Source organism: Platalea leucorodia (genome assembly GCF_965183815.1).
Source record: "Platalea leucorodia genome assembly, chromosome: 5".
In the NCBI taxonomy this organism is placed as follows: Eukaryota; Metazoa; Chordata; class Aves; order Pelecaniformes; family Threskiornithidae; genus Platalea; species Platalea leucorodia.
This window is the reverse complement of record NC_138827.1, coordinates 83,248,411-83,262,296: the sequence shown is the minus strand read 5'-3', so window position 1 is coordinate 83,262,296 and position 13,886 is coordinate 83,248,411. Positions and strand designations below refer to the sequence as shown.

Below are 13,886 nucleotides of genomic sequence, written 5' to 3'. Positions count from 1 at the left end.
CTATATTCTAATTCATCAGCAACATGTAGTAGGAGAGCCTACCACCTTTGGAAGAAGGGGCAAGCAACTCAGGAGGACTACAAGGATGTTGTGAGGATATGCAGGGAGAAGATCAGAAAGGCAAAGGCCCAGGTAGAACTTAAACTGGCCACTGCCATTAAAGATAACAAAAAATGTTTCTACAAATGTATCGTCGACAAAAGGAGGGCCATGGAGAATCTCCCTCCTTTGTTGGATGCAAAGGGAAACATTGCCACGAAGGATGAGGAGAAGCCTGAGGTACTTAATGCCTTCTTTGCCTCAGTCTTTAATAGTCAGACTGGTCATCCTCAGGGTTTTCAGGCCCCTGAGCTGGGAGATGAAGATAGGATGCAGAATGAAGCCCCAGCTGTTGAAGAGGTGGCAGTCACCGACCTGCTCCTCCACCTGGATGCCCACAAGTCTATGGGGCCAGATGGGATCCACCCGAGGATACTGAGGGAGCTGGCAGAGGAGCTTGCCAAGCCACTTTCCATCATTTATCATCAGTCCTGGTCAACCAGGGAGGTCCCAGATGACTGGAAGTTAGCAAATGTGACACCCATCTACAAGAAGGGTCAGAAGGAGGATCTGGGGAACTACAAGCCTGTCAGCCTGACCTCGGTGCTGGGGAAGGTCATGGAGCAGGTCATCTTGAGTGCCAATACACGTCACATGCGGGACAACCGAGGGATCAGGCTCAGCCAGCATGGGTTTATGAAAGGGAGGTCCTGTTTCACTAACCTGGTCTCCTTCTATGACAAGGTGACCTGCTTAGTGGATGAGGGGAAGGCTGTGGATGTTGTCTACTTGGACTTTAGTAAGGCCTTTGACACTGTCTCCCACAGCATTCTCCTGGAGAAGCTGGCTGCTCATGGCTTGGGTAAATGCACTCTACGCTGGGTTAAAAACTGGCTGGACAGCCGAGCCCAGAGAGTGGTGGTTAACGGAGTCAAATCCAGTTGGCGGCCGGTCATGAGTGGTGTTCCCCAGGGCTCAGTGTTGGGGCCGGTCCTGTTCAATGTCTTTATCGATGATCTGGATGAGGGGATCAAGTGCACCCTCTAGTAAGTTTGCAGATGACACCAAGTTGGGCAGGAGTGTTGATCTGCTGGAGGGTAGGAAGGCCCTACAGAGGGATCTGGACAGGCTGGATCGTTGGGCCGGGGCCAACTGTATGAGATTCAACAAGGCTCAGTGCTGGCTCCTGCACTTGGGTCACAACAACCCCATGCAATGCTACAGGCTTGGGGAGGAGTGGCTGGAGAGCTGCCTGGTGGAAAAGGACCTGGGGGTGTTGGTTGACAGCTGCCCAAACATGAGCCAGCAGTGTGCCCGGGTGGCCAAGAGGGCCAATGGCATCCTGGCTTGTATCAGGAATAGTGTGGCCAGCAGGACCAGGGAGGTGATTGTCCCCCTGTACTCGGCACTGGTGAGGCCGCACCTCGAGTACTGTGTTTAGTTTTGAGCCCCTCCTTACAAAAAGGACACTGAGGTGCTGGAGCGTGTCCAGAGGAGGGCAACAAAGTTGGTGAAGGGTCTAGAGCACAAGTCTTATGAGGAGCAGCTGAGGGAACTGGGGTTGTTTAGTCTGGAGAAGAGGAGGCTGGGCGAGACCTTATCGCTGTCTACAGTTACCTGAAAGGAGGTTGTAGTGAGGTGGGGGTCGGTCTCTTCTCCCTAGTAACGAGTGCTAGGACGAGAGGAAACGGCCTCAAGCTGCACCAGGGGAGGTTTAGGTTGGATATTAGGAAAAACTTCTTCATCAAAAGGGTAGTCAGGCACTGGAACAGGCTGCCCAGGGAAGTGGTTGAGTCTCCGTCCCTGGAGGTATTTAAAAGACGGGTAGACGTGGTGCTTGAGGACATGGTTTAGTGGTGGACTTGGCAGTGCTAGGTTAATGGTTGGACTTGATGATCTTAAGGGTCTTTTCCAACCTTAACGATTCTATGATTCTAGTGCAGTGATCTGGATTGTCAGGGACCAGCCTGAGATACAAAGTTCAGTTTTAGTGCTAGGATACAGCAACACTGATGGTGGGGTATTTGGAAAGGCAGGTTTTGATACAGCTGCATTAACTGTTAGGCAGAATTGGAACCAAGCAGTTAATTTGCAAATTTTGACTATGCAGCCATGGTTCAGGTCTGCCTCTGCTCATTTCCCATTTTGTTTTATAAATGTTTCAAGTCTCCTTTAACCACAGTTATGGTTATCCACAAATGAACTGATTAGACTTACGTAATGCCTGTTGAAATAATCACAAAAGGAGAGTCTTTGCACAGTATCTCATTTGAGGGAACAAAGTATGTCCATAAAATATAACAAGTTTTTACTGAGTTAATAAATTTAAACTTGTGTTTTCTAAACGGTTTTCCTTTTTGCCTAGGGAAGGGTATTTATACTTTATCACAAAAAAACCCCAATAATTTCATGGCAGAATTAAATAAGAGAGAGATATGTAGACTAGAGAAAGGCAACGGAAACAGTCCTGTCATTAGAATTAAAGGTGAATGGGGTATCATTAATTACTTTTTAGCTTATTCCACTCAAGTACAAAGATATTTTTTAATCTGTGTTGATCTGAGCAATCAGCTGAAACGTAAGATCTGATGAAGTTTTTCTGTTAAGAGAAATTGCTGAGCTATTTATATTGTTAATACCATTCTATGTATTGAGACAAAAGCTCGGTGTCTTCAGTGCAGGAGAAGCCAACTGTTACTGGGTCATTTTTGTTTGTTTACTTTTTTTGATTCAGGGTTCTAAACTTATTTCCAATCAATGTTGAACCCCAGGGCAATCTCCTGGTTTTCCTTAGGTCCTGCTCTCGGTACCAGTTCTGCTGTACCTTAAGTTTCTGCTTTTTTCTTTACTCGTCTGCATTTTCATGATCATCTCTTGTAGAAATATAGGAGTGAAAGGCACACTTTTGGTCTTTGAGTTTGATTTCCTGCTATTGCAAACCTTCAGCCTGTGACAGTTTAAAAACCCCCAAACATTAATGAAAACTTTGTATGGATTTGTGCTTGTTCCAAAATTTTTCTTTTACTTGAATATTTTCTCTTTTTCCTTGGCACTTCTATCTTGACACCTACACAGATCTCTCCCTTAGTCTTTCATGTCTTAAGCTAAACAAAGCAAACCTTTTCAGTTTCTTCTCAAAGTTTCTCTGAGCATTGTAGAAGACTCTGTCTCTTGTAGTTTGAATTCCTTTTTTAGGCATAGATGATCAGAATCAAGAACAGTAAGATTTTAATAGAGCTTCCTGTTACTGCATTAATGTTGATGTCTATGTACTAGAAATATCTTCCCTGATAATTTTAAAATTTAATTTCCATAGGGACATCATGTTGGTAGCTCACAATTACTCTGTGATCAGCTTTGTCCCCACAGTTTCACCCACTGTAATTTTTAACTGCTGAGCTCTCAGTTCTTAGCAGAAGCTTAATAATCTGTAAGTTCACATCTTTGCATTTTGCATTATTAAATTTTAACCCAACTTTATTCCTGTGGTCCTGAAGGTAATCCATGTCTTCCTGGTGATGTTCCATTCCTCACATATTAGCAGTGCTTTCCAATATTAGAAAGTTTTTGAACAAACCCAAACTGTGATTTTTGGTATCATTCATACTACTTACACTCTGGTCATTAATAAAAATACATAGTAAAACTGATCCCCCAAAATGTTGCTGAGGAATATGCGTTTATATTGTTCTTCCAACTCTTTTGGTACAGCACTACATCATCTCACCTTACTTTTACAATCTGCAGTACCTTTCACCGATCTCAAATGTTCTCTGTCATGATCATTAGTACTAGTAAACATGACTTAAATTTAATTTAAAAAGTTAAGTGACAGAGCTTGCGTTGTTTGCTCACTCACTGCTTAGGTCAGGTCTTTTTGATATGAAGCTGATTTGTGATAGTTTCAAAGTGACTATTATTTCACCTTGCATAATCCACAGGACCTCTGAATTTGCTTTTTCTTTTTTTTCTTTTTTATTTTTTCCTGTGAAGAAAAATGAAATAAAAGCAAACTGTATTTGTGAGTAATGCTTTTTGTATGGTATAAAGTGGTACCAGTTGATATTATAAGGGGAATGGATTGCCAGATTTTTGCTTTAATGTCTCTCAGAATAAATACCTCTACTTTATAAAATAGTATTGTATTTATACCCTCTCCCTGTTTTACCATTGCTAATGAAATGTTAAAATTTTCACTTTTGCAAAATAGTTAATTGTATTGCCATGAGGAAAAACATGGAGTAACTTCTGGGAAGAGACTCCAGTAGCTGGGATAATATGCATGGAGAAATAACTGTATTTTTCTGAGGGCATTTATAATTTGTACTGAGATCTTAACCTAACTCAGGAAAATAGTCTTCTATCTAGTCTTTTGCTAGCTCTTGAATTCTTCAAATGTCCAGCTGGGAGAGAGATTATGTACTCTTTGTGAGCAGAAACTCTTGCGTGCTGTTTCTGACAGCTGTGGTTATAGCTCCTGGCTTTGCATTTTTTGAGTGGAGATCATACAAGATTTGCACAGAGAGAGCCTACATAATATTTATGAAAGGTGGCTTGGCAACATACATTTTTTTTTTTATTTGGTCGCTTGTTCCCATCTTGCTGGTCTTCGTAGCCTAGCTAGGTGGCTTGTGGGGACTTGGAAATGGTTGCCAGCAACTCACAGGTACAAGGTACTCCCTTACATAGTTTTAAATAGCTATTGATCATAATATAGTATTGCAGAACTGAGTGTTTGCATAGGAGTAAATAACTTTGTATTTAGTAATGGTGTATTATTATTATTTTTTAAAAAAATTACCTTTGGAAATAAAAATATTAGCCTGGGAGATATTTCCATTTCATACTGATGCGGCAAAAGCTATTTTCCCCTTCTTTTACTGCTGAATCACTCTTGTCTATTTTTTGAAGGGCCTTTTATCTCATTGTGTGTATGTGTTTATATCCTGTGCACATAGATTTAGTAATATTTTCTTGGTTGAAAGTGAATTCATGAGTTATTCTGGAAAAACTTTAAAAGTGGCATCTTTCAAAAACATTCACAATGTGCAGAGAGGCACCCTGACTGCCACTATCATCAGCAGTAAAAAGACAGTGTCAGGTTGTTGGGCCTCAAGATTAACTCTCTTGGAGAATATAAAAAGCAGCATCAAGTCTGGCCTGATCTGGTTCCCTACGGCACTTTAAAGCCTCCTAGGGCTTCACGGCCGAGCCTTTCCTAGGCTACGGAACACATCACCGAAGACCCTATGCAAATACATATACGAGTTGAGTTCCCTTTCCCTGTAGATGAAGCGTGCTTATGTTGAGGCAGTTGCACACTGTATAAAGTGAATCAATTAAAAATTGATAGCAGACAGTTTCTCTCTCTAAAGGGAAATATGTGGTATTCGTGGATGAGACCAGTTTGCTATTATCAGTGCCATAATGTGAATGACTATAAGCCAAACTTGATTAACTCTAAGTTACTCAAAAGAGCAATTACTACAGCTGTATAATAATAATAATAATAATGTTAAACTAGCAGAATAGGATCTGGGTGAATTAATTTAGAACCATTTACTTCTAGTTTCAGCTTCTGTTTGTATTTCAAAGTGAAGAAGGACATCCAAATTAATTTGAATAATGCGCAAGCTGTAGTTAAATTAGGGAAGATTTTTTTACTCCAAGTTTTATTTGTCTGTAAAATTCAACCGGTACCAATATATTTCAATAGGTGTTGAGGGGATGTTCCTGTATGTTTAAGGATACGGACTGAGTGCCTCAATAGGACTTTCTCACTGTGTGAACACAAGTAATTTTTCTGTGGGTCTAGAATTCAGAGGAATTATTAAATGATAACTTTTTCCAGTTTGTTGGTGGCACTCTTTTGTCTTCATTCTGTGAAGTGATTTTTTTTGTTTGCATAAGTTTGTTGCCATAATGATAGCAACAATAAATATAAATAATGACTTACAGTAATCAATTTCACTTGCATCAAGTATGTGTTTTAATAAAAAGTCCAGTTATTACATTGTAGTCTTAATAATTTAAAAATTACTAAGGAGGTTACTGTACATTTCTTAGCTTGAAAGGTCTCTTGTATCAGAAAAAACCCATGCATGATTGTTTTGTTTGATATCAAAACACATTTTTCCTGTCATAATACTGGCACGTTTTCAAGGCATGCTGTTTTCTGGCTGCTAGCAGGGAGTAATGGAAACAATGCAGTGATCATGCAATTTATTGAAAATAAACACTAAAAATACTTGGGCAAGCAATGTTTTTAATTTAATGGGGTGTAGGATTTCTAAGGCTGCATAAAATAGCTGTTTCAGTACCACAGGGGTATTTAAATGCCTTGCTGCCTGTGAATTGTTCGTAATTTCTTTCTGGTAATTTTCCTTTGGATCAGATTGTGATGCTTCTTCTGAATGGTGATAGTGCTTGTTGAGGAGTGGTCATGCAAGCAAAATTTGATAACCTTGATATGTCACTTCATCTGCCGTTTTTCTTTTGTTAATGCAAAGCTGGTTGCATAATATCTAATTTCTCCTTTAGCTGACCACAGATGAAAACAAAATCTATAATGGCAGCGCTAGGTTTTATAAAAAAACGCAAGTGAGGAGTTGAAGGATGTGGCTTGTTCTGTTTGGATGATGCAGGATTGCTTTAAGCAGTAAGCTTACTGTTTTCAGATGGCATTAGCAGCCTCAGTGATATAGCTGTGTCAGCCTCCTCGACTACTGGATGTCTGTAATCGCACGGAGGAAACTATATTTAAGATCTGATATCTTGAGGGTAATGACTCCAGCACTTACTGATGGGCAGAATGGGTGTTAATGCTTTCTTCACTAGCCCAGAAGATTTTGAAAGATAGATGGGTCTGTGATGTACTTTTGTAAGACAGGAAATGCAATTTTTGGGGGTCTCTGGAAATAGAAAGGTCATGCAGCTTGGAACCGGTGAGACATTACAGTCTCTAAGTCATCAGGTATGACCTCATAGTTTATACTAATATTTCTTAACAGAAGGGTTTGTTTTACAGTTTTAGGTCATTTACAATCTCTTTGTCTGTGTAACTGCTTCATGTTGGATTTGCTACAGGATTTATAGGGTAGACTGTTTACATAAGCAGAGCAATGTATATCTTGGAAATCTAACTTGTTATTAATTGCTATTTGAACAATGTAAGGTTATTCCAGATGTATTTTCAACCTGTTTTTATTGTGAATATGATTTCTTTAGACTAATTAATGGTAAAAGGTTATACCTTTGCTGTAAAGTAAAATGACAAGATTGTATTGCATTTTTATTTTGCTTTATCTTTACATGGCACACAAAGCTATTGTGTGGATGTGTGTGTGTGTTGTACGAAATGCAGTAGAAGGCAACTGTTTACCTACAGTGGCAGGTTATTTAAAACAACGCATCACATTGTGTAACAGGACTGAGCTATTCTGCAGGCACAGATCTTGCTTCATTTTGCAGTAGTAGATTTTTTTTTTTTTTTCCTTCATTTCAAATCAGTTTTAAAAATAGCTCACTGAACATAACAGTGAAAGTTTGGCAAGATAACTCTCCCCTTTTTAATTATTACACTCAGTGACACATACTAATACTAATGGGTTGTAAAAGAGAAGATTAATAACTTAAATATTTAGAATGTTGCTTAAAACCAAATTCATCTTACTGAAGCATGTCTCATCCTTTTTGTTTTTAACTGTTGCCAGCTTTATTGCAAGGCTGATACTTTTGTATCTGCTAATGTATTGTGGTGATGGATAGGAAAGTCAGAGTATATAAAAGAAAACAAGTATATGGGTATTTTACATAGGAAGATAGTGGCCTAATTTCATGTATGGAGCACAAAATGGAGATACTGTTATCACTTTAGGTGTTATAAATGCTAGGTAATAGCCATTGTTTCCCTTGAATACAGCACAGAGCAATTATATTTGAAATTGTAGGAGAAGTTTATTTTAAAAAATGATATTCAGCTCCATCTTAAGAAATTCTAGATGTATTTGCAGAACATTTCCATGGCAACGTGTTTGGCCATGTGTTTTAAAAGCTCAGCTGGAGCCTGAAAGTAGCGTGCAATTTTTCTGTCGCTTGCTTTACCCTTGTGAAACAACAGTTTTCACATATATCTGGACTGCAGATTGGCAAGGGTGAGTGGTATTTCCTGACCCCAAAGCACAGGATTAAGTGATCAAGATTAAAAATTTTTTCACATTTCCGCCTAGAAATGTAAACATGTAAAACATGGATTTGATTTTGCATTTAGAATTGTTTCGCCCCCATTTAATAACATCTTGTGGGAAGCGTATGTGTGTGGGAGACCACAGAAGACCAAACTTAAGAATGTGCAGTAAACTGCTTCAGTAAAAGTGGCTGTCTTTCTAATTAAAAACATATTTGTAAAAAATATTGTATTACTTGTAGTGGCCATAATTTATAGTTCCCAGTCTACTTATCCAGCTTACATTCTTATTAATAATGGGGAAAGACTGCCCTGCTCTTAAGCTTGATTAGGTTTGGAATGATTTAACTATACCTTTCACTTGCTACAAGATCTTTTTAATCTGTTAGAATTTATTTTCAGTGTTTTAATTTATTAGTCACAATGAGTACATTCTGTTTCTTGGCATTGGAATGAAATTCCTAAAAGTATTGGTTTCATGGTATTTTCGTGCTTTGCAGGGTATTTATGGACTTTTTAATAGGACCAACCCTCCCCCCAGATTCTTTGTTTTCCTTATTCAAGTAGAATTTAAGATCTTGACTTACCTGCATTTTGAAGTTGTTCCTGAAGTCTCCTTTGCTCATTTAGAATATAATTACATCTCCATGGAATTTTGCGTAACTGGAAGCTATAGCAGTATGCCATGTGCTTATCCTGGACTCTGTTTCATCATTTATATTAATTCTGCAAACTGTGTTTTGTGGATGTTTTTGAAATGTAACATTGATAATAATCTCCAAATAGTGCAATAGACATCTATTGTGCTCTGTTTAGGATAGAAACTGTATCTACAGAGGAAAATAAGTTGGTGAAGAATGCTTGCTTGAGAAAGTGTATGTTTAGGTCATTCCATTTCGAAACAACAGTATTACTGACTATTGCATAGTGGGGACATAGTCCCATTATAGGTCCTTCATTTGGAGGGACAAGGGAATAATACCCCAAAGGAATGTATTAAGGAGGTGAAGTTCTTCTGTAAGGGAAGGAATTGCAGCAAGGTAGCTACACACACATGAGAGCAGGGAATTGGACTGAAGTGATCTGGAAACTTAAAACTAAAACTACTTTGCTTCTTTAACCCTCCCCCTCTCTACCCAAAAAAGAAAGGTTTAAAATACACTTGCTGGTATTTGGACATATTGCACAAATTTGGAGTAATTGAATCCAGTAGCAGTGTGCTGGTATCAACTAAATAAGAAGTCTTTTTTATGCTTTCCTTAATACTATACTATCCCTCCTCAAACGAAGTTGATTGCAACCGTCAGTCTTTGAAGAATGCTGTGTAAAGAAGGATCTCTCTAACTAAAGAATCCTTTCCCCTTGACTGTTTGTAATGAATACACATCTGTGAGTATGTGTTTCCCTATCTTTAAACATTCCTATTCACAGAACTTGATGATAAAGATCTTATAAAGAAATAAAGCTCTGTATGGATGTTTTAGGAACAGTGGTAACTAGCAAGTTGGGCAAGAAGCCCAATATTTGTGTCATTTACCAATTCTAAACGTGTATGCTCACACACATGCACATACTCAGTTGTGCAGTGCTTTTACTTATTACTGATTGCTGTTCTGATTCCATACTACTGACATTTTTCGTACGTTGTAGTGCCAGTTTTTAAGGAAATGCAACAGTAGGACAAATAAGGAGATCATGGCCAAACATTCACAAATGGCAAAACAACACTAGAAGCAAAAAGTACTTTCGGAGTGAGTTGAAGGAATTCAAGTCCTTTTGTCCTACATTAGTCTTCTTCCCAAGAGATGATCCTACTCTCTGGTCAGATTCTCCTTGTTTAGTACTTTAATTCATATACCAAGTCATTGGGTGTAATGACCTGGATTAAGGAAGGCTCAGTACAAGCATGTCAGAAAGGTCTAAAACATAAAGCAATGTAGCATAAATATATAATAGCTAACTGCAGGGTCACAAAATATATAGCTAAATGACTAGTGTTCCAAGAATGCTCTATTCCATTTAGCGTTCCAAGAATATCACCACATGATCATTCTGAATAAAGACTATTTGAAGGAGTTTTGCAGGGATGCAATATGAAAATGTGAATAAATCACAACAATAATGCCACAGTAATCTGCTAAAAAAATTTAAAATAGAGTCATAGTTAGTCCAAGCAGTTCCTGTGGAGGTGGGACCGCCTAAGAGGGTGTAGTAGGGAAGGTGACCATATTAATGCAGTAAAAGAGAATGGTTATGCATTACTTAGAATGGCATTTTGGAGAGAAGAAGCAATCCCAACTATGGTTCATTCTCTCTCTCTCTCCCCTTCTCTCTCTCATAATGAGCCTCATAAATAATATGACTTCTTCATATTGTTTCTTGTTTCCTTGCAAGACCATATTTATTTTGCCTTACTTAACTTTTCAATAAAAGTTATTAATAAAAAAACATTAACATGAGTGCTGTTACACTACTGTGATCACGGTCTTTGGTTTCATGATAATTTCTTTCAGTAGAAGCTAAGTATAAGAAGAAGCTGATCCATAATTCTGGTAAATTCCAATAGATTGTTTAATAAGTAAAAGCAATATAAACTACAGAGCAAGCTACATAATGCTTTCCACCGTGCCATACTGATTTCAATGTGACCCTAAAAGGGAGAGCATCGCTTTCCTGAATCGTATAAAAAATGTATATACCAGTAAGAGATTACAAGATGTGACTGATGATAAGGTGGGGAAATACTGCTATTCCCATTTTATTACGGGGATCATGTTTTTTCTTATGTCTAAGTGATACTTCTCATATTTTAATTTGTGCCCATTTCCTCTTGTCCTGTCACTGGGCACCACTGAGAAGAGTCTGGCTAAGCCTCCACTCCTTCTCCCCAGTCAGGTATTTGTACGCTCTGATAAGACCCCTCTGAGCCTTCTCTTTACCCGGCTGGTTTCAGTCCCTGTGCTCTCAGCCTCTCCTTCTGTGACCTTTGCGGCCCTTTACTAGGCTTACTGCAGTATGGCCATGTCTCTCTCGTAAGAAGGGAGCCCAGAACTGGACAGAGCCCTCCAGTTATGTCTCAACAGGGCTAAGTAGAGGGGCAGAATCACGTTATCTGGGAAGGAAATTCAGATTCTCTTGTTAACTAGTCAATCAAATATCATAGAATCATAGAATCGTCAAGGTTGGAAAAGATGCTTAAGATCATTGAGTCCAGCTGTTAATATGGGAAACTTTGGACAGGAATCCTTCAAAAATGAGGACTGAATGCACTGAAAATTACGAATAGTAATGTTTGTTGGTAATCTTAGGGAGAAGAAAAGCTTTGAAAGTAGCTTTGCTGAAGTCATAGCAGTTGTTCCAGTGATGAAACCTCCTGTTGTTTTGGAGTGTCTTATATGGAATCTATGTCCCCCAATGCCAATTGATATAAGCAGAGAATAACTCCTAAAGGGAAAGGTTAAGTTTTAATATTTGAGCTAAGCAAATTTTAAAGTAACTGAATAAAAAGATATCATCTAGTATGATATCGCTAATTTAAAATAAACCAACCAAACAAACTATGGGGAACATGAACTCCAGGGATTCATAAGTTGTGTTTTTAGTCAACTCACCAAAAATGATTTGTTAATTTCTAGTGGAAACTCAGAGCTCGCACAGGGCTCTCAAATGTTCTCAACTGATGCAGCAACCATCAGCTGATAAAAAATATTCAACTTGGTGCATTGAATGAAAATGTAAAACAGGCATTAATTGACGTGAGGGAGTGTTGAGGTATTGTAAAAATTTACTCGTTTTTATTATAGCTTCCTCCTTTTCCCCCAGGCTGCTTAAATAAAACAAAAATGTATATAGGAGCCTTCAGTGATCCAAGATTCATCCATTTCTCGCCTGATAACATGATGAGTTCACTTATTTAAATTCTTTTTAATAAAGATTCTATGCAGGCACACAGAGTCATTAAAATACATGCAAGAAATCATACCCATATGGTTTGCATCCACATTTAATGCAATTAAAACTATTCTAACAAAAGCAATATCAGTTTTATGTCCCAATCCTGCAATTAAAATTTTCCAGAGAAAGCAGTGTCACTTTTATGCCTGAATCCTGCAAGTGGAACAGCAGAGAAATACCTTGCCCTTGCATTAGTAACGGGAGCTGCAATTGGGCAATTCCATTCAGGTGTGGAGTCTTTTTGGAGATAGGAATGTGCACGGTGGAGACCTGATGTCAAGCTTATTAGCTGAGGGGGTTAGCTATGCTTTAGGGCGTTTCTGTCTGAGAGTTAGCCATGCTGGTCAGTTATACCAGCTGATGTCACTCTTTAGTTCAATTTTTAAAGGTATTTATTTTCTATTTTCCTGCCAAGGTTATCTGAAATACTTTAAACTTGGAAAAAAAAAAAATCAGGCTTCTCTTTCCCCTTTTCTTCTCCCCATTGTTCGTCTAACTTTTCTAGTTCTGTTCCAGGAATAAATTTTGGTGAATATAAAATTTTAGACGGTGTGTATGTGTGCTTTAAACAGTGTTTGTGCATATCAAACCTAAAATTTAAATTTAGGCAGCTCTTAGGATATAAGAAAGCGGAGGTTGGTTGGTGTTACTTCAGTATTGACTGCCATGTAACATTTTTAATGGAGTACACTGAATGATCATTAGAAAAATCTAATACATATGGAAAATATGAAACGATAGCTTTGTAACAATCACAGTAATATAGTGATTTGTTATGGCATTGTATATTATGCTGAAGATGATTCTTGGTTGCTTAGATTCCACATGGCAAGCGTAAGCCTAGTTCTGAGAGTGCTACTAAGGATGAAGCTCAGTGTCTGGTAACTGTGACTGGATCTTATCTTTAGAATAGCAGTTGTGGTAGTTGTGCTAATGTCAAAAATATGACTTATTAGATCACCAAGGCACAGGATTTAATGGAGGTAGCTGGATATTGGCAGTAAAGTTTACCTAAGATATGAAATGTGAAACATAGGAAAATGAAAAGCTGTCTTGGCATCCTTCTTTTGTTCTGGAAGGAAGCGATGACCTCTTTTTCCAGAAACTTGGTTGCCTCATTGCCTTCGCCAGACTTGTCCCCTCTGCTAGATCTCAGTGTACTGTCACCAGTCCTTCTGCGCGTAGTCATGAGTGAATTCCTCGTTGCTGCTAGTGAGCATCTTGCAGTGACTCACTGGGCTTGGTTATTGCCCAGTCTGCCTTCTGCTGTCCTCCTCCTCTTTCCTGAGTGGTTTTCTATTTTGTAGGGGGCAGATGTGCTGAAATTTCTCAGCCATCTAACTTCTAATGCAAAGATGCATATTTGCTGTGGATGTCAGTAAGAGATGTAGTCTGTGCTGTCAAGAGTAGTTACTACCATTGCCTTGTGTCCTGAAGTTCTGCACTAGCAGCAACCTCAGCACAGATCTGAGACATGCTCTGCATCCTTTTCTTGCCTGCTTCAACAGATAAGAAGTGTTAAATTGTTTCCTTTTTAGTATCCTTTGCAATTACTGAGATAGGGATTAAATTTACATTTTTAGCAATGTCTGTATCATCAGCTATAAACAAATTTCCCTGGTAATCACTTAGACTTTATTTCCCTCATGGGCCTCCTTTTATGTCCATAAAAATGTCATTAGCAATTTCTAGTTTAATTTCCTTCTAA

At 38.5% G+C, this 13,886-nt stretch overlaps 1 protein-coding gene across 2 annotated transcripts in view; it reads left to right on the top strand.

Annotated features, from left to right (window-relative positions):
- Positions 1-13,886, top strand: part of SLC4A10 (solute carrier family 4 member 10) — a gene marked incomplete at both ends in the record, with an annotated part of 161,699 nt that overhangs the window by 29,774 nt on the left and 118,039 nt on the right. Inside the window, one exon of one of the 2 annotated variants that reach the window (XM_082313767.1) lies at positions 6,932-7,012. The exons of the other annotated variant lie outside the window; for it this stretch is intronic. Within the exon in view, the coding sequence (XP_082169893.1) occupies positions 6,932-7,012 (81 nt within the window). Of the gene's footprint in view, positions 1-6,931; positions 7,013-13,886 lie in introns of those variants that run through there. 2 annotated transcript variants of the gene reach the window in all.